Raw genomic sequence first — 21,502 nt, 5'->3', positions numbered from 1 at the left:
TGTTTTTACCTATAACATTTTCACTATGTTACTTTTGAAACACATTTTCATTATGTCCTCCCTATGAAAAAAAGTATACGTAATGCCCAATGCTACTTACAACAGTATGATTCTAATAGCCAAAACAACAATTCGTATTAAATGGGAAAATAATGTAGTCTTCTCTTGGGTCCCATCATGGAACCTGTGTTATTTGTTTGAATGTAGAGAAAAAAGTGGATTCTCTGCACTGGGTGGAGGCCAGAGTTCTATTACTTCTGTTTCACCATTTTGTATGTCAAGTGGTCATGAGTCTTTTAGGCTTAAAGTTATGTCTGGATTGTACCACTTGGAACTTTAAAGAGAGAGCTTACACATGATGGACTTCTCCATCATGCAAAATGTCGCTGCGCATGGAAAGGTCTCAGGGAGAAGTATTCTAGCCACATTTTTTCCTATGCATGGTAGATTTCTCTGCTTTGAGAATGAGGTATTTGCACTGAGGAGCATAAATCATGGCGAGTCCTTAGTTTGCAACAGGTGGTGATATGGTCTAGAGTTCCCTGCAGAATCTGCCTGCCCCATGATTCTGCTGGTACATTTTGCGAGCAGATATTTATAACCCATATCCACGGATTTTAAAAAGAACATGCTAGATGCCTCCTGCAAATTGCTGTATATTTTATGCTGGCGAGAGCGTGGAATCCGTCAATGCTTTGACTCCCCTGCCCTAATAGAAGAGAGCAGAGTCATGCTGCTGCTGCTGCAGCGTTTTGGCCGGTTACCAAGGCATGCTGAGAGTGACTGATCCCCTGCCTATATATCTCTGTGACCTAGTTTCAGTCGTTGTCTGGATCAGACACATCTCCCGGCAGTTGTCCTTATGCATTGTCACCTGCCAGCCAGCCGTGGGAGGAACGGGATTGCGAGGAACGGGGGTCAAGAGCGAGCAGGCCTCGGAAACGTTTTTGCAAAAGTTGATCCGCTAGCATCCGCCCTTGGTTGAAACTTGATGCTTCATTTTAATTTTTCTTCTTTTGTCTCTTGCTTTTAGCTCTAAAGTTGACTCTCCTTCCCCCCCCCCACACACACTTTATATTACGCCTTATATTAAAATGGCACTTTCTTCAACTACCCCCAAACAATGCTGCAAACTGGCCCTGCTGCCAGCTGTAGTAAGTGGGACTGTCAGCATCTGCGCCAAGGTCTTCCCCTGATGACTTCACTCTCGAGTCTCCATTAAAAAAGAAAAAAGACAAAATACAGGCAAGCAAGCAAGCAAAGCAGGAAAAAAAAACTGATGCGGTGGCCCAATTACTTAATCCTCCCCCTGCCTTGCCCACACACCACCTCTGGCTTGCCTGGGTATGTAATGTGGCTTTTGTTTTGACGGATCTCAGAGCTAGTGCCAGTCCTCCTCGGTTCAGGCGTGTCTGAGCAGGCCCTGCTCTTCCGTAACAGGGGTTGTAGTCAATCAAGTTTTGTCCGCCTGGTTTTAGTGTCGGAGAGCCAGGAGACGGGAGCGATCCAGGCGCACTCCCTGTTGGGGAGGCTTGTGGCCTTCAAAGGGGTGTCAGCGGCTGTAGAACTGAGGCTCAGGAGAGTGCTTGGGTGAGCCCCCCCTCCTCTGTTTTTTATGGTCTCAAGGGGTTGGAGAGCATTTGTTGTGAGTGTATCCAGTCAGAGCTGTCGTTTTTTCTATCGCATTCCTTCTCCCCTTCAGGTTCCAGCTCTGCGAGTTTGTTTTCCAATCTCACAACTTTTTAACATGGTATGGGGATGAACAACTTTCAACAAACTTTCATAGGCAGAATTCCTGTGCTTAGCAGGGGAAAGTGCAACTAGAGTAAGCCCATTGAATCAGTGAGGATTAAGTGAGTCAATTCCTCCGTAAGTTTTATTGATTCCATGGGCCTACTCTACTTGTGACTTACTCTATAAAGCAACAGAATTTCAACCGTGGAATAAAACCAAGCCTGTATTTGTTGGTTTGTTTAACATTTATGTATTTTTTTTAAAAAATCAAAGTGTGCTCTTATATGCCATCCCATAATTCTTAAAACACTCTCTGGGTGGTTTACAATTGTAATTATGTAGGCTTGGCATTGTTCTGCACCCCACCAGCAAGGTGGGAACTCAGTTTACTGACTTCAGAAAAATGGAAGGCTGAATGAATCTCAAGCTGGCTACTTGGGATTGAACCCTGGGTCATGAGTAGAGTTTTGACTGCAGTATTGCAGTTCAACCACTGTGCCATGTGTCTCCTGCATTTATTTATTTATTTATTTATTAGTCTTGCATATTGTCCAGTTAATGCTAGGCACTGCTCTGGGCAGTTTACACTGAAATAAAGACAATAATACAATAATATAGGGGGGAAAAACTAATGCTCACATAGAACGAAATCACATCAATCCAACCTTGATCCAAACCATCCCCTTGTATTGGTCAGACCCAATACTAGGGACTTAACGCATTGCATAGTCTGAGTTTAAAATGTGTGTCTGTGTGCACACCCTCCTGCCGAGTCCTGGAACATGTGAAATCACATTGCCTCTGAGATACTGCTGGTTGGGCAACTGTGAGCCTCTTTGAGGTGAGAGGGAAAAGAGTTGGAGATGAAGAGCATGATTTTCAGGCTGGTGGAGCTTCTTGTTTGTCCGCTGATCTTGGATGGATGGTTACGTTTTAAAACTAGAATATGGAACAGGAGCTGCTGCTGCTGGTGGTGATTGTGAACTGTGTTTGTGTGAACCTCCTCCTCAAGTCCTCTGTGAGAAGCGCCAGCTTCCATGGGTGTGATCTGATGGCTCCGTTCCTCCACCAGCGGATTCCCCTCTGGGGTTTCTGTGAGGCCCTGGAGGAGGGTGTTCTTTGGTGCGCTCGGAGGGCTACGTTGAACAGTGGCTCTTTCCCGCCCCCGCCTCCAACGAGTCATTTTTGAAGGGCAACACAGACAGAGCAAATAAATGGATTTCCGAAGGGGGCACACCTATGGAGGGGTAGACAGCAGGGCCTGCTGTGTTGCTGGCTTCCGTGCAGCTGCCTGATCCGCCTCTGGTACTATTTGTGGCACAAGCTTTCACAGTTAATTAGTTGCCTCTTAAGATGCTGATTTAAAAAGTACACTGTCATCTGTTCATGGAAAGTGCCTTAGGTGGGAGGCATTTTTCTGTGAACAGATGACAGTGGCTATCCATTTGAAGCAGCGATGCTTGCCTCTGGAGATGGCCCTTGACGTGCATCTTTTCCGAACAGATATTTAAAAGAAAGGCAAAGCCCACCAAACTAAAGTGATGGTCATCACACTTTTCATGGGAAAGGACAGGTACTTAGCACGAGTAAGCCAAAGTGTCAATCAGGACACTGTTTCTTGGAGTAGATCTTGCAGGACGATGTAATGCAGGCATAAACATTTCTGGAGGTCTGATGGCTACTAAGGAGCCTCAGTGCACAGTGGTTAAACTGCAGTACTGCAGCCCAAACTCTGCTCGTGACCCAGGTTCAATCCCAGGTAGCTGACTCCAGGTTCACTCAGCCTTCCATCCCTTTGAAGTCAATAAACTGAGCACCCAGCTTGCTGGGGTGGGGTGCGGTAACAATGTGTAGCTTGCATAATAAAATTGTAAACTGCCCAGAGAGTGCTTTTAAGTGCTATGGGGTGGTGTATAAGCAGCACACTTTACTTTTGCCGGCAGTGGTTACTTATTTGGTGAGGATGGTTTAGACATATTCTCTCTTCTCCCCATTGCATTTAAATTGAATGAACAACTACTGCAAAATGGCCTTCTGCTGAATGCAATACACATAATGCTGCATGAGTGGTTCATCATTTCTATCGGTTAGCTGTGATCAGTACTGGGAAATAACTTATTTGTGTGTGTGTTTGTTTATAATATTTTTACCCTGCCTTTCGCCTTAAAAGGACACAAGGCACCTTACATAATCGAAAAGCCAATATTTGAAAGCTAGAAACAGTAAGCATACAACTATTTAAAACTTAAATACGTTTTATATTAAAAATGGTAAAAAAAATCAATACGAAACTCATGTAAAAGCAACAGAGCACAACAATCCATTAAAAAAAACACCCTCTCAGACTGCCAGTCAGTAAGGAAAGCCGTGCCTGAAGAGAAAGGTCTTTGCCTGCTTGCAGAAGGACAGCAAAGATGGGGCCAGCCTGGCCTCCAGTGGGAGGGAGTTCCGTAGTTAATATGTAGTTGCCAGCAACTTGTTTTTCAGGGGATAATGAAGGCATGACATAATACATTTGCTTTGGTGCAACACTAACTATTTTTAAAAGACATTTTAGCAGACGTTTTCAAGCATGCTACCATTCACTCATAACCGAAGCTGTTATTTTTTTGGGGGGGGGGGAAGTGTTACAGAAAAAGTAACCAGTTACATAATAAGCAGTCTAACAAGTTATTAAAATCGGGTTTGCAACATCAACTGCAACAAATTAAGTTTGGAAAGCTTTGGAATAAGTTACATAATACTGTACCCGTTGTTAAGTAAGGTCCCAAGCAGAAGCCAGTGCCTTTTACGTAGTTTATTCCACACCAGCTTGTCTGTGGCCAAAGTTGAAGCAACCACTTCAGACAGGACTTGGGCTCTGGGATTTTCTACCTGGATGAGATTAGTGGTCGGTGTCAGAAGTGTCCTGCTTCCAGTCACCACAGGGTGGGAGGTACAGTAACTAAGAATAATAATCTGCCATCAAGTCAATTCTGATTTACGGCGACCCTTTCCAGAGTTTTTTTTAGATAGAGAATACTCAGAAGTGTTTTCCCATCCTCTTTTTTTCTGGAGGCATCCTTAGGACTGTGCAGCTTGCCCAAGGCTACCTAGGTTAGCTCTTGCTTTCAAGAATCACCCTGGGGAATTGAACTGCCAACTTTTTGTTCCATGGCCAGGTACTTAAACCTCTAAGCTATCCAGCCAGTTGGGAGCTAACTAGAAAACTGCCATATCAGTTTGACCAAAAGAGCGTTCCCAACCCAGAAAAAATGAGGACTCATGGAGAGGCGGGAAACAATGGCTTTTCCCCATTGTATGTGGATCACAGGCCACTTTCTTCCCTGCTGCGTGTACTAAATCTTGCCATTGTGATGGTTATGCACAGTTGTACAGGCAATAGGGGAATTTTTTTATTATTTACCCTGACTGGACACTGTGTTTCTTGTCTTTCTACTTGACTGCGTTGCTTCACCTGTTGGAGTCCTGCAAACCTGGTAATGCTCCTCGTTCACCAAATTAATAATTAAATGCTGAACATTTAGGGATGTGCCCTGCCCTCTGACAATGAAAATCTGATTTGGTAGCTCTTCTGCATCTGAAATTTTAACTGGCTATTTTTGTTGGATACGTATATTTCAGCCTGCATATGGTGCCTTTTAAGGAGTTTTTTAAAAAAAATCTGTGAGGGACTTTTCTGGACTGGGATTGAATGTCAATCAACTCAGTAGCAGCCAATGGTTCCCTCTCTGCATCAGATTCTTTTTCCTGCCTTTCTTCCAGTCAGTGTTTGGTTGGTTTCTGTCAGTATTAGCAATGGAGTCTGGAGACAGAATGATGTGTTCTGTCAGCTCTGTAACCAATCAGTGAGTCAGTAAGGAAGCTAGTTAACCAGTTAAGCTCAGTGATGTAGCAAGTTAGCATTTTACATATATATATATTTAAATCTATGAAGATCTGTAAGTAAACTGAAACATTGTATTTTTTCTCATTACCAGAGTGTTTGAGTGAATGTATTGAGACAGTAAGTGCCATTTGAGGTAAACTAACAAATAAGAGGTGGTCTACTGAGGAAGACTTGTAGCGCAGTCTTCTCTATAAGTTCCTGGCTGAGCCATTTTATTCACTGTAATTAGAGGAAAAGTTTATTTTATTTAACTAAGCCACACTTAATTCCTCACACTCTGACCCCAAGAATTTGCATGTATTCTTGAAGGCTTTTACAGCGCTGATCCAATGTTGTTTTAACCAATTTTCAGTGTTTCATTATTAGGGAAGCAGCCTCGAGAGGGCTAAACCTTAAAGGAAATTGTTAAAAAATGCATAAAGAATTAAAAAGACATGCCAAGAGACTATGTAAAACAAAGCTGGGGACTAATATATCTCTGGGCCCAGAAGAAGACTAAAGTTTAGGGTGAAATTTAGGATACATGTAGAAACTTATTAGTATATGATATAAACAGAGGTAGGGAGAATAGAGGACTAATGAGGCTGGAATCTTTGACTCCAAGGGGGGGGAACTTCAGATAGAGGGGTAATTTAGGTTTGCTTTTTTTTTCTTCATATGATTTTCTTTTTCTTCTTTTTTCTCATTTCTCATTCTCATTTCTTTTCGTCTCTTCGTTTTGGTTTTCTTTTTCTTTTTTTGGTATCTTGTGGCTTTTTGTATGTTAAAAATCTTAATAAAATTTATTTTTAAAAAAAGAATTAAAAAGACATGCAGTACTATTCTGCTGCATGTATAGGAACAGGTCTTACAACTGAGTAGTTAGCAGAGACTTGTTTAGCATTGACATCGCCCTGTTCAGTGCCTTTAAAATGTGCCTTCGAAGGACATGTTTTCTTAAGTGTGTAGGGTTTTTTTTTTTAATTCACTTGGATACAGTTTGGTTTAGTAAGTGATACCTTCCTGTGTTGTGAAAGCCTGCTTGTTTCCTGGTTTGCGGTTGGATTTTTAATTTTTTTTCCTTCCTCTTTAATTGCAGCTGGAGAAGGTGATGAATGAGGCCAGACAGCCAAAACTGGGGGGAAATGCTCCTGTAGGACTGCTGGAGAGTGTGATATGGGGTGTTTGCATCTTGACGCCTATAGTTTTACAACACTTTAACATGAGCAATGCTATCAAGTCAGAGTTGGCAAGAAAATGCGGTGTTCCTCCCCTTCTACCTAGGAAGCCAGTGTGCTGTGCCCCACTGAGCATGCTCAGTTCTCATTCAGTTTCTTTCCCCCATTTGTTCTTTTGCATTGTGTTGCTGTCTCCCCTTTGAGCCCAAATAAGAATAGGCACTTGGGGAATTCAGTTCACTGCTGTACATCACACAGAGACATCCTATATATGATTGAAAGTCATAGCATTTCTAGAGCACTTGTGAATATTCAAACTACTGTGCGTGCAGGGTTGGGCTGCCATTCTTAACCCTGCACAAGGTAGTTGTTTTGTGACATCAAGTCACCCCTGATCTCTGGTGCCCCATGAATGAGTGACCTCCAAAATGTCCCGTCCTCAAAAGTCCTGCTCAGCTCTTGCAAACTCAACCCTGTGGCTTCCTTTAAGGAGTTAACCCATCTCGTATTTGCTCTTCCTCTTTTCCTGCTGCTTTCCATCTTTCCCAGCATTATTACCTTTTCCAGAGAATCTGGTCTTCTCATGATGCACCCAAAGTCGGACAACCTTATTTTCATCTTTTTTTTTTTTTTTTGCTTCCAGAGGAAGTTCATCCTTGATTTGATCTAAGACTCCCTTGTTTGTCTTTCCAGCCGGCCAGAGTATCCACAAAGCTCTCTTCCAGCAGTACATTTCAAATGAATCATTTCCCCCCTGTCAACTTCCTTATCTGTCCAGATTTCACACCCATACATGGTGGATGTGCAAGGTGCCATCCCTGAAAGAGATGAGGGGGATGGCATGCTGAAATAGGGCCTTCTTGGCTGTTGCTCCCCAACCTTGGAAAACCCTCCCTATAGAGACCCGCCTGGCTCCAACACTTTTGGCTGTTCAGTGCCAGGCAAAGACCTTTCTGTTTAGCCAGCATTTTAATTAAATAGTTTTCTTTAGCTGGCCATGTGAGCAGCAGGATTTATTAATATTAATGTTCTAATGACTGTTTTTAATATAGGATATTATTGCAATATTACCTATTTTTAATGGTTTTAATGTTTTTTAAAGTTTTAATATTGTTGTATGCCGCTCAGAGACCACTGGTCATGGCACGGCTAAAAAAAATATTGTAAGTAAATAAAACAAATAAATAAGATAGGGTCGGCGTGTTTCCAATGAAAGTCTGGGCAAAGTTCCTCATCCAGGCCACCATCACTTTATCAGGGAGGTGAGATCCAAATGGAGGACCCACTCCAGTACTGAACTGGTTTGTGGGCGAGAGGGTGTAAACATGAGCTGGGGGGCACAAAAGGCTGAGCCCTAGTCTGCTAAGGAGGAGGGTTAAATGTGCCGTGGCTTTAACGTAACTCTGGTCCAGGATGATCCTAACGATAACAACAAGATCTTCCTTGTGTCTGAATAGTGAAGAGAAGGGAATATCCTGCTTGCTGAAATCTACAACTTGAGATTTCGATCATTCTAGAATATCCCTTGCTCTTTAAAATAGGGGTCCCCACAAACAGTGTCATCCTCACCATCGAGCTCTCTGATATAACACAGTGTTCACCAAACCCTTTCGTCACAATCAGATCAGATCTTACTTTTAATTGCTGATTTTCAGTTTGAGCTAGTGACCAACAGCGTCTTTATCATGTTCGTGTATGACAGGTACATGTAGAGATGAATCATACTGGCCTAATCTCACAGGATGTGGCTGAACAGTTTTTGTATTAACATGCCCATGTGCAAGGCATAAGTGAGCTTTTAAAGGTACCTTCTTATTTGCTGCACCGGGTCTTCTGTCTCTTCCCTTAGCTGTGTCTCTGTTGTGTGTTTGAGTGTGTATGTGGTGTATATGTGCATATATGTATATACATATGTTTTGTGGTGTGTGCACACATATGCCCATTGCATGTCATGAAGATAGGCAGCAGGCTTGGAAATCCTGTCTGATCTCTTTCAATTCAAGGTCACTGGGATTGTTTAAATATAATCTCCTTTTCTGTACTTACACTTTTCCTCCAACTTGGACATTCTGGTGTTCTAAAATTAAAGGCCAAGGAAAAGACTTTGCGGGTGGGTGGAATGGGGCCTGTTTGTGTGTGTGTGTGTGTGTGTGTGTGTGTGTGTGTGTGTGTATGTTCCCTTTTCAGTCGGGTTAAGGCTAATAGGGGCTGGCTGGATAGCTCAATGGGTCAAGGATATGGCTGCAGAGCCAGAAGTTGGGAGTTCAATTCCCCGCTATGCCTCCTGGAAGAAAGAGCCAGCCTGGGTAGCCTTGGGCCAGCTGCACCATCCCAGGGATACCCCCCCCCCCCAGAAGAAGGGAATGGCAAAGCCCTCCTGAGCATTGTCTGCTTAGAAAACCTTGAGAAGGGTTGACAGGTCAGACAGAAGGGTCCCCCATACTAGAAATAATAATTTTGCACCTGGAAACCTCAGTACCAGGGGGAAAGCCTATATGAGAACGGTTCTCCTTCCTTGCCTTGCTAGTTGCTCGAATTAGGGGGTGTTATTTTCAGGGGCAGATCTTGGGCCAAGAAGGGGGTGTTTCCCCACATTTTTTTGGGGGGGGAACCTCCCGTGCTCTGAATGTTTGATTTTTACTGGTCTAAATAAAGGTATCGCCTCTTCGACATTTGGTTTGTGCCAAGGACCACACGGCTCGGATCTCTGCTGTTGTCGTGTTTTTCCCCCTCTTGGAATTCCCCTGATCTGATCACAACCTGCCCGGCAGCTATTTTTATGTGGCAATGCTTTCTACCCTGCGAGCCCCCTTTCGCCCTTGGAAGCCGCAGAGCTCTGCCACCCGGCCTGCCACCTACTAGAAACTAGGCCTCCGCCTGCCTCACGAGGTTGATGCGTTCAGCGGATCGGCTGCTAATAATAGATTGCTTTAACGGGAATCTGGGCTGGTGTGCGTCTGAGGGCTGCATTCCTACCGCACTGGCGGCGCTCCCAAGCTCTGCGTGGCCTCCCGGCTCTTTAATTCTGCCCTGTGGCTCTGGACCTGTAGCCCCCGAAGGGGCAGCTTTTTACATCTTTAAGCAGCATGCCACGCGTAAGGCCTAATGCTGCTTAAGGAGCCTGATCCTACCAAGCTTGTTGAGAGGCCTCCGCGTGGCCCAGTTCAGATGTATAACTCCCTCTCTCTTTCCTTTAGAAAAGCTTTTGCTACTTTCTGCAAAACACCAGTGCTGTTAACTCCAGCTCTTAAGGCAAACAGCACCTTGTCTGTTGTGTGTGAGGGCGAGCGAGAGAGGAGAGAGGAGAACTTTGGGCAGGAAACGTGTTTTGGCTTAAAAATGAGAGTGGCTTTAAGCCCGGTGGTTGTAGGTTTTTCAGGCTGTTTGGCCGTGTTCTGAAGTTTTTTTTCTCCCTAATGTTTCACCAGTCTCTGTGGCCGGCTTCTTCAGAGGATAGGAGTTAGAACGGGGACGTGGTACATTCAAAGTTGTCTGGTTTGCTACTGGGGGATCCTCGTTCTTTTGCTTGTCTGCCCCCACCCCTTTGGACAGTGGCGACAAAGAACAACACAGGATGCTGTCTTATACGATATTGAATCAGAGCATCCAGCTCAGCGTTGCTTGCACCGACAGGCAGCAACCTTTGGACCCAAGCCTTTCCCAGCTCTGTCTGATGGTGCTAAAGCTTGATCCCGGACTTTCTGAATACAGAGCATGTGTTCTCCCACTGGGCAATCAGCAGCTCTTCTAAAATCCAACAAAGATTCTAGTCCTCGTGATTTTGAATGGCTCTTTGTCCTTGCTAAGATTCTAGTCCTCGTGGTTTTGAATAAGTTTTCTAGTTCTTCTTCCTTATTCTGAGGAAATCCTAGCTGAGCCCTATCTGCCTGAACCTGTCTAACCCCTTTCACAGCACAGCCCTATCTTGACAGTTTAGCTTCTTCCACTGGAATGCAGGAAGCGGTGCAAGTAGAGAGCACTCGTTTGGGCTGGATGTGTGAAGAAGTAATCCCATCCCAAACCTGGGCAAATCCAGTCTCAGTTCCAAGTCTGTATGAGAAACGTGATTTCCATAACGAGGACTACAAGCTTGCTGTTTGTAACAAACAGTAAGCTTGAAAATCTTGGCTCTCAGGAATCTAGCAGAGGAATGGAATATCTCAATAATTATGCGTGTTTAAATTTTGGTTTTGAGTGGTCGGAACTGTTTAGGTAGGCAAGCTATAGCCTATAAATCTCTACAGGAAAACCCAAGGTTTCCTTTAAAAGTACCATGAAATTCAGTATGCAAGTTGTCTCTCGAAGACAACATTTTCCCGTTCAAACCTTCTCCCCCCCAACCCCACTTTTCATGACAGCAGGTTTTCTTATGATTCTGGGCGTGAGCCAGTCTGCCGATGAGAATTCACAGCCTGTTCCAGAATCCAGTTCAGACACCAGATAATGTGGGAAGACAGCAGAACAAAATGGGGGCTGCGCCAACTTTCCCAGCATAATTATGTTCACAGGCAGGCTGGCTTGTTCATACTGTCTAGGTTATAAGTTAACGGTCATGTTTCTTTTGCAAAGTTCTGGGTGTTGTTATGTCTTGGTAGCCCTGAAAGTCATGCTTTAATATATGGATTCCTTTCAGTCTTTAGAAATATGGAGAAGTGCCTGCTTTTTTTATATATATATATATATGAAATTTTCACTGATTGATGTGAAAGTCTGGATGCAACCTCCCCAACCCCCAATTACTGGCATCATTTCCCCCTTGCTGTGTTTTCATCCAATTGGTTGTGGCAGTCCATGGGATTTTGATGACGAGACCTTAGCATATTGTCACCCGTGCCAACAAACCAGCTCATGTGGATGGTCACAGTCAGTGAGACGAAAACAGCAGGATGGGCAAAGAATGGCTGCAGAGGACAAGGAAACTACAGGGGGAAAAAAAGGGAAATTTTATTGCTGAGGAAATGCTGGGGAACATATACAGTAGCATAGATACTTTTTTTTGAAAATGTGTGTTTTTTCAGTAATAATTCCAGAGTTGGAGCAGTTCCCTTTTTTTTGGGCCACGGCTCTTAAAATCCTTAAAATCTCCTAAAAAGTTTTTTCGGGGACCGACAGTCTGTCTTGGCACTGCGGTTCCAAAAGTCACAACCTCTAAAAGAAGCACGGGTCCCTTTCATTCCCCAGATGTATATATGTATTTCGCCACCCAGCTTCGCAAGGTGTGCCTTGAAGTGAAATCACATAAAAGTGACTGTTCAGGTGACCTAACGCTCAGGCTTGCGGCCCATCATAATCTCCGTTCTGTGTGGACCGAGGAGGTGGTGTTTGTGTTCTGGTTGGCCTGGAGATTAAACATTTGCTCACGGCAAGCCTAGTTTTCTATCCGCTTGGGTGCAAGCGTTAGGCTGTGTGTTTGGACGTGCCGCTGTTGAAACCACGTCAGGCTTAACTTACGGTCTGTTCTTCATGTCCGGGAGCAGTGTGAGCTGGTTTCCTGTACACCTGATTAGATCAGAACCTCTAGGGAGTGGAGAAACAACGCCCGGAGCGGGGAAAGAGCCCGCTGGCTTTGGGAATGGAGCACGTCAGGTGCGTGTCCGGGTGCTGGCAAACGCAGGGTATCCTCACCGAAGAGTAGGAAGTCCTGGGTTGTGGCTGGCAGACCCTCAGATACCATTCTACATCCTCTTTCAGTGTAAGTCCACTGTGGCCTGTTCTGGACCCCATTTATGCATTTCTCTATTTAACTATGTTTCTATCCTTCTGCTTTAAAAAACAACAACAACCATTCTTAGTTTGGTATTCAGTCGTTGGCAACTGGCTCTCCAGCCTATTACAGGGCACTGTTTCGACTTTCCCACAATAGCACTTATATAGTGAAATTCCAAGGCTTTGTGGGAAATGAAAATAGCGCCTCGGAGAGACAGGCACTCAGCGCCGATCGGCCTGCGGTGGCTACAGCCAAATAAACTTGTCTGGGGGAGACAGACTGGCATCGGACGCCTGCCAGCAGGCACCTTGTCGAGGGGCGGCTGCAAGAGGCAGTCACTGGCAGCAAAACAGGGGAGGTGCTGAAGAGTAGCATAAGGACGTCTCTCTGCAATTCGTTGCCCAGAGTGAGGAAGTGCAGCAGCTCTTGAAACTATAATAAGTAGAGGTATAGGATTGTTGGTTTAGGGTTATCTGATAGGGATCAGAAGGATTCTTTGGGACCAGCCCTACCATTAGGCAAAGTGAGGCAACTGCCCTTATGTAAGGAGATGTAGGGGGACAACAGCTTTGTCGTTTCTGATCGTTCTCTCCACTGAAGGATAGAGCCGTGTATATAGGACAAGCCGCTGTTCTGCTGCCCTCGAGGACAGTGGGAGATCTGATCCCATTGCCAGAGTTAATGTAAGATTCAGCTTCACTTAGAGGGACCCGAATCTTGTCTTTTGTCCCAGCAAAACACCTTGGGCTGGTCCTGGAATTTTGGGTTTTGCAAATACCCTCAGCACAACCACAAAGTTGAAAACCTTAATATTTTTTTGACTTGTTTTCAAACAAGTTACTGGATTAGGATGCGCAAGCATATCAAACGAAAGCAAAAACAAACAAACAAAATTAAAAAGTTGTGAGCATCTCAGACTCTAGCGTCCGAAGAGCCGGGCAGACTTGATCCATGAAAGCTGGCATGGTTCCAAAGTCTTGGTGCCACCACCCAGAAGGCCCTAACTTTGGTAGATGATCTTCCAGTGGCTGTGATGGCTGGGAGATTCAGGGAACGGTAGTTCCCCTTTCCCAAAATGTAACTTTCCCAAGCTCTGGAAGACTGGGCTAGTGGCTTTGGTGGTGGAGTCCTGAATAGGTGGATGTCCCTTTAGGTGGATGGTTTGAATCCTGTGCTGCCTGACACGCTTCTGCGTCTCCACCTGAAACACCATTTGTACTCATGTTAAGATGTTTGCTTGAGGAGAAGTGGGATTGGGGGGGGGAGGAACGACAGCTTTTGGAAGCATTCCTAAAAGAAGCCGATCTCTCGCACAAATACACGTTAACAATGTCCTTGCATCATCTGGTGTTGGAACAAATTTCCGGAACACTCTGTGACGCTCTTGCTTCGTGACTTGGATTGTAGCCTGATTGAAATTATCAAACTTTCTTTCTTTTTTTCCCCTCCCAGAATGCCTCTTGAGTGCTCCTAGGTTTATCTTCTTTTGTAGTTTTCTGCCTTTTTCTTGAGAGCTGATAGAGCATGGCATTCACAAGACAAGAGTTGTGAATTAGGAAGCCACTTCTCCATTCAAATCTAAAATAATCAAATAAGCCTCCGTTCTCTCTGTTCAATCTAGAGCAACAGCAATAGCCATTTGAAGAGCTTTTTGTAAACCAACAAGCCTTCCAGATATTGTTGGACTCCGATGCCCAGCATTCTAAGCCGGCGTAACTGATTCCAAGAAATTTGGGGAGTCAAAGTCTAAAAACATCTAGACATTTGTGGTTTGCCCACCGCTATTAAGGCTTTTGACATACTAACTGAAATTAGTTGTCCTGGCTTTGTATTTACTTACGATATATGTACAGAAGAGTAAGGATGCAATCGGATGGAGGAAACATGCACATCTGATTGCACTGGGAAGGGTAACTTTGCAGGCAGTGGTCTCCCTTAAAAGGACCCTTCTGTCTGTCAGGAAATCGCTCCAGCCCCCAACCCCCAAAAGTTAAAGCAATGTGTGCTGCTTATATGCCTCCCTATAGCACTTAACACATTGCCCGGGTGGTTTACAATTTAATGATGCAGGCTACACATTGCCATCTCTCTCCTCCAACCTCCCAGAAAGCTGGGTACTCAATTTCTTGACCTCAGAGGTCAACCTGGAGCCAGCTACCTGAGATTAATTGGACCTGGGTCATGAGCAGAGTTTTGACTGAAGTACTGCAGTTTAACCGCTGTGCCGTGAAACTCAGTAATAGTCGCCCTTGAGCTGGACTGCAGCTTTTCCACCATGGGAAAAGATTCAGACGAGGCTGGAGTGCAATTCCACGTATGCTGTGTGATCACTGGGAAATAGATTACAACCGGACTGCTCCACAAGCGATCCAAGACTTTATCTGTTTTCCCCCATGTGATCACCTCCCCCAAGTGGGGCCTAAGCTTTATTAGCCAAGGTTAGAGTTTATTCTCTTGCTTATTTGTGAAGGAAGATGCCATGGCTGATTAATAAGGTGCCAGTCACATGGTGGCCGTGTGCCCAGCACACACCTGGCACTGAGGTAGTGAGTGGGGGCCAATTCCACAATTCCTCATGTGAACCTGCAAATATCCGGTAGGAATTGGACCAGTGGGACTCAGAGTAGTTGCACCCTGTATGGGGTAGCCTTCTAAGTCTTGCTGGGCTGCAGCTGCCCAGCTGGTTGTGCTGGTTGTGGCTGATGGGAGTTGTAGTTCTACAACATTCGGAAGGCCCAGTGTGTGAACACACAGAGAGAGATGTGTGTGTCTTGGTGCAGGCAGTATGATTTCAGCATCCCTTTTATGTGGTCTTTTCTGCACTTCGCAAGCGTCACTCTTCAGTAGGCTGATCTTTGTCTGTGTCTTGGCGCAGCTGACGCACCACCAAAGGTCACCGCACAATGCTGAGCATTGCTTCCCGGGGAGGAGTAGGTTGCCGGAGTGTGAACCTCAGTCCGTTTTTCCCATCACTGCTGAAACACTGGAATGACTGGAAAAAAGGAAATAAATATCTTGCTCCTTTGTTCCGTCTCCAGAACAACAACCCCCCTAAAAAGTGCTGTGCTTTAGCCGAAACAGCTGTTGTGTGCTACGGATCTGGCCCCATTCAGGACTGTCATTCAGTGCAGTTCTGTGAACGTGTCCCAACCACGGAGTGATTCAGCCTCTCTCCAAATACTGGAAGGCGGGCCGAGGGAGGGAGTGGAGAGGCTGGACTTAAATTTCCCTGAAAACTTTTCCCGAACAAATAAGCTGAGAGCAGCCCTTCTGGAATCACTTCTCCCTTTCTGCTCTCTTTCTCTCTGCAGAGGATACCAAAGGAGCTGACTCTCGATGCCTTCCTTGAAATGAACGAGTCGAAAGTGAAGGACACCATGAAGAGGTGTGGGGCCAACGCCGAGGAGTGCTCCCGACTCAATGGCGCCTTGGCCTGCTTGAGGAGCGCAACCAGAACAGGTAAAGGGGGGGGGCTCCTCGGACTTGATCTAAGTCTCGGGTTGGCGGACTCGGGCAGAAACAGCCGTTGCTGAAGATCACCTCTTCGTATTGCCTTTTAATGATGCACGCCACCTTTGTAGCCTCATTGTTTTGTTCTTAAATATTGTCTTTAAATGCCGTCAGGCCCCTTGCGTCCTAGCATTCCAAGCTCTTTGTTGGTGGCATTGCACTTGTTCTCCAAGGAACCGTGTAAGGTGGGTCAAAATATTAACCACCCTCCCTTCATGGCAGAGGGATGTTTTGGCTCTCAGGCAAAATGCATAAGATTTGAATAAAGTATTCCTTGCTTAATTGTGTTGTAAACTGCCTAGAGAGAGCTGAAGTACTATGGGGCAGCACATAAGTGGACTGACTGACTGACTGACTGAATGAATAAACAAATGAACGAACGAACGAATGAATGAATAAGACACTTGCTGGCCAGCTACCCCACTACATTTCATATAGGAGACGCAAAAGGCATGGATTTTGAGTCAGGAAACCACAGATCTCCTCAGCTAACCTGACCTAGTGGAACCTCCTGAAGCATGGAATGACTGATTTGGCTCAGGATTATCCTGGCCTCTGGGGAGGGGGCGGCTGGTTTTTAGTTTCTTCTCCTAGCTTCTGCCCACAATTGATAGCAGTTCCTTTTTATTCCTCCCGCAGAGGCCTTGTGGGGCTGCTTACGAAAGAGACCATGCACAACGGCTGAATCTCAGTGCAGAGATCTGAGAGGGCAAACAGCGACGGGCCAGTTAGAGAGGCCGTGGGATTGTAACAGGACACAAGGAAGCATCTAGTCCAAAATGTTGTCTCTTCCAAACTCTTGAGTTTTAGTTAGCTAGAAGAAAGGGCATGAAGCCTTCTGAAACAGCCCGTTGCTTCTGTAGTGGGTTACTTATTTTATTTATTTATTTGATATATTGTATATCCCCACTCTGTCTCCAAACAGAGACCCAGTGCAGTTCACAACAAGATTAAGAAAAGATACAGGTAAAAACTGTAATGAATTAAGATGCTAAAAGACATCATGTTAAAATATCTTGGAGTGCAAAGCCATTTAAAAGTACATGGATCAGAAGTGCAGCAGCGTCTCATTCAGAGCCTCTGGCTTTTTCCAGCAGCCAGATGATCACCCTATTTATTAATCAATCAATCCCTTGCTGATTGTTAATCCTGAATGCTATGCCTTAATATCCACGCGCAGGCAGCGAGTACAAAGACGACCTGGTGTGGAATCCGTCAGACGTGCGCCGTGAGAACAGCTTGATCCCGCCTTCCGAGCTTTCCCCGTGCCCCACGACGCTCACGTGGACCCACGGCAACCTGGCCCTTTTGAAGGGCAATGGCACGCAACCCCGCTCCGTTTCTGTGTCGACAATCCCGCATTCGGACTGCCTCCCCGCCTCCTATGGCCCAGGCACTCCTGGCTGCCCGGGCACTGAGAACCTCTTGGAATCCTTTGCTTTCCCCACCCATTGCGGGCGACGCAACCTGAGGACTCCCCACAGCATCACCATCACACCCCCCACGACGCCCCAGCTCAAGAGGGGGAAGCCTCCCCGGACCCCTCCCCCTCCCAGCCGGAAGGTTTTCCAGCTCCTGCCTAACTTCCCGACTCTCACGAGGAGCAAGTCTCACGAATCTCAGCTCGGCAACAGGATAGACGAAGTTCCTCCCGTGAAGTAAGTCTCCCTCTGTCTCCTTTCTCTCTCCGCTGGCTTCCTTGTACACAACCATTTGATCCATTTAGCAGAATGTGGAAAAATGACTGCTCGTGGCTAAAAAATAACTCCTCTCGCCCCCCCCCCCTGCTCCCAGTGGCTGTGTTGGCTAGGGGATTCAGGGAGTAATAACTTTTCAAACGTGGTTCCTTTCTGAATGTCTTGGCTCTTTGGCATCCCAAACTTGGAGTTGATGAAGTCTAGGAACCACAGGTTGTCTATAACCTTGGAAATCAGCGCATGGGCTTCCTACAAGGAAGAACTCTTTAAGATGTATGTTGTTTTCCAAGATCTCAATACTGGGTATTTCCCCAATAAAGCTAGCTGTCCAATCCAGTTTTGCAAGCCTTCACAACTTTCTAAATGTTCTTTGTTTAGTGTTGTTTAATGCTAAATTAAATCTTCTTCCCTCCGCTAATGTTTTTGATTTTTGTGGATCAAGTCATTCTGAAGATAGAGAATTTTTAAAATCTGGCATCGCTTGTCAGAATTTTCCAATTTCTCTATCTCCTGTTGGTAGAGGGAAATTTTTCATGCCTGTCATTGTTGAAGAACGGTGCTGAGGAACAAGGAACAACACTGGGCCTATAGAGACTGAGCTTATTGGTCACTGAACTTCCAATGGGCCATCCTTATATTTAAGGGGCCTAGGCAACTTTACACCATTGCAAGGCAGATGCAGCGCTGTCTGCCAAGAGGTTCCAGCCACTCCGGACAATATACCGCCAGTGGTGCTCTCCTGAAGCCCTTCTCTTTTTTTGTTAATAATATTGATATTGATAATGTGATATTGGTAAACCTGCACCTTCAGCACTGAGTTCACAAGGTGATGTACATAATAAAAATTGACCGTTGTATGACAAGTCCAGTTCAAACTATAGCCAGAGATCCTGGAAAAGAGGGACAGGGGGCTGAGACTAGGCTGCTCCACAAGAAAGATGATGAAATCCACAAAGAAAACTGTTCTAATCAAGGCTGAGTGATGAAGAAAAGGGAGTCTCTTTTCTGTAAGCTGACTGGAGAAATTCGGTTGAGGTGCCTTGGGTGCGCTGCTTTCGTAGGGGGAAGGAGCCAAAGTGGGATGTGTATGTCCCTGAATTAGGGTGAGCAACGTGTTCTCTTTTAAGGTGTAGAAGCTTGCCTTCATCTCCATCTCAAAGACTTTTCAGTCTACCTCTGTTTTAAAGAAGCAGAAGGAGGAAAATCAGAGCCTTGAATTAGGGCTTGAGGGTTCTCTTGAGTTGTAGTCTAAAAAAGTAACTTTGCCAAGCTCTTTTTTATTGAACTCGCTTGAGGCTCCTTAGTCCATCACTGAAAACATTTCCAGTGTACCTGTCAACATGAACGAGGACATGATGATCAAATATACCAAAGGCAGAAATAGTCATGTCTTCCTTTATTTTCAATTGCCTGAGTGCCTGGGAGTGTTTGAGGACAACACAAGCATATAAACACACTAAAAATTACATTGTTTTATTGCGAGAACTTGGGAGAAGCTGTCACCCAGTGGTTCCCAACTTTGGGTAACCCAGCTGTTCTAAAACCGGGACTAAAACTCCCAGAAGCCTTCACCACTAGCTGTGCTGGACAGAATGTCTGGGAGTTGTAGTCCATGAACATCTGGGGACCTTAGGTTGGGAATCACCACTGTAATTCAAGGTGTGGAAGAAGCAGAAAGTTCTCAGGTTTGATCCCTGGCATCTCTAGATTGGACAGGCGAAGGCTGGGAGGCGGTTGTCATTTCATGGAAGCCATACTTAATGTGTTTCTGAGACTCATGTCTTACTGTGACCCACTGTTGTTTTCTTTCTCTTTTTTTTTCCATTTCTTTCAGATTTGGTAAGATATACCTTATCTTGACAATCGTTATGTGAACTGCAGCGGGTAATGAAAATGTCACATCTTGTAGATTCGAAGCCGAAACGTAACTTTTCCTACGAACCCCTGCTTACAGCAAGATTTTGCTTCGAAACAGTAGGAGAACCTTTGCTCCCAATGCTGGCTTGTTTGAAGGGAATTCTGGGGAAGTGGGGGTGAGGTATAAAAAAAAGGTGTGACTTGTTTATTTATTCATTTGATTTCTATACCACCCCATTAGTGCACGTACTATTCTGGGTGGTTTATCAGTTAAAGCCTGAACATCCCAGAGACCCCATCCACTGATATATATATAACAATATGGCAGTTTTGCATAATCATAGAAACATGAAGAGAGAAAATAAGCAAAGCAATTTTTTTATATTAACAGTATCCAAGACACTCAGTTGTTAAAGGCAGCTTTGAATACTTCTGTTCCTGAAAAACACTTCCTGAAAGTGTTTTTTTAAACAATAATATAGCAGCTGCTTAATTCAAAGGGCTGTTGAGTTAGATGTGGCTTTCAGCTGGAGTTTTTCCCAGTTGTGAATCAAATGTGAGTATTTGTTTTTCATACCAAAGGGTGTGCTGGATGTTTCATTCCTTGTTCAACGTCTTCACTGAGCTTGCCTCTTGTTTTTTAAGCCCTAGCTAAAAGAAAAACAATACCCGAAAAAGAGTCATAACGCAGACAGAGATTCTGGGATGGAGAGGGAATCTAACATTCCTCACCCCCATTGACTGGAATCCTGTTGCTTTGCATTGTAAGTTGCAACTAGGGAAAGCCCATCGAATCAGTGGAACTTATGATGGAACCGACTCATCAGATTCTCACTGATTCCGTGGGCCTGTTGAGTTGCAACTCACTATGCCGAGCAACTGGACTTCAGCCATTGTGCTTCTCACTCTTCAATGTAAGACGCCTTATCACTCCATCATACATGACCAGGGCAGTTATGGCTTTAAAATCTGGCATGGGGGCCATGTGGTCCACTAGATATTGATGCTGACAACGACCCTCCCTCCTGGCAGTTGCCTGTGCTGGCTAGGGTGGATGGGATATGGAGTCCAGTGACACCCCTTCAGCTTTGAGGGCTGGCTGTTCAGCAAGGCACAGTTAGCAGACCCCTCCTTCTGTCTCTTGCTGCTCCTGCTTCATCCACTCTGGGCCAGAGGGAAGCGGTGGGCGAGCGAATGAGTGGGAATGAGAGAAGCAGCATTAACCCATGGGGCTCTTGAGAACGGGCCCCTTGCATAACAGCACCCCCCCCCTGCAGTGGGCCCACCCAGGAGTGCACCCGGTGCCATCTCTGCAGCAACTCTGCGTGAGCTGTAGGTTCTGCCAGTTTTTTACAAAAGAAACGATTGCTGTTGGAAAGCTTGGTGAAACTGATGTGGCCCTTGTTAAACGGATGGCTAGCTTGCGCCAAATTTGAACTCTGATGATTAAGTTCAGGCATGCGAAGAAATTCCAGTGGCTAATAATTTTAAGAGTCTTCCTTTTGTAGCCTCAGGATGGAAATAGTGGTTATGTGAGTTATATAAGAGATCTCTCTTTTACTCTCTCTCTCTCTCTCTGTCTCTGCCTTTACTGAGCTGTTTAGGTGTGTTTGTGCTTGGAGTAAACTATGGATTCTGGGGGACGCACGCTTAAAATCTATGTGTCTCTGCTCTGAAAGTGATGATGTCCTTAAGGACTGCGCTGACTTGAAATGAAACTTTTTTTTTTCTGGGCACTCTCCAACACTTGAGGTTGAGCTTGCAAGTCATGTTTGTCATTTGAAATATGAACAATGCTGGCTTCAGATAGCTATCTGATTATAATTTGTAATTTCATGAGTCTTGCGGTTAGGAATTTTAGAAGCCTTCACAAAGACACACAGAGGTTTGCTTTAGCAGAGTTTGACCATTCTGTCCCGGAGCGTGAGCCATGTGACATTTTTTAAATCTG

The 21,502-nt window shown here is 45.1% G+C and overlaps 1 protein-coding gene across 1 annotated transcript in view; it reads left to right on the top strand.

Annotated features, from left to right (window-relative positions):
* The window catches only part of KSR1 (kinase suppressor of ras 1), a 95,432-nt gene that overhangs the window by 54,976 nt on the left and 18,954 nt on the right, over positions 1-21,502 (top strand). Inside the window, exons 3-5 of the mRNA XM_020786925.3 lie at positions 15,799-15,946; positions 17,178-17,655; positions 19,529-19,533. Coding sequence (XP_020642584.3) covers positions 15,799-15,946; positions 17,178-17,655; positions 19,529-19,533 — 631 coding nt within the window. The remainder of the gene's footprint in view (positions 1-15,798; positions 15,947-17,177; positions 17,656-19,528; positions 19,534-21,502) is intronic.

This window comes from Pogona vitticeps, chromosome 7 (assembly GCF_051106095.1).
Source record: "Pogona vitticeps strain Pit_001003342236 chromosome 7, PviZW2.1, whole genome shotgun sequence".
NCBI lineage: Eukaryota > Metazoa > Chordata > Lepidosauria > Squamata > Agamidae > Pogona > Pogona vitticeps.
The sequence above is the reverse complement of the archived record's forward strand: the minus strand, read 5'-3'. Positions and strand labels throughout refer to the sequence as shown.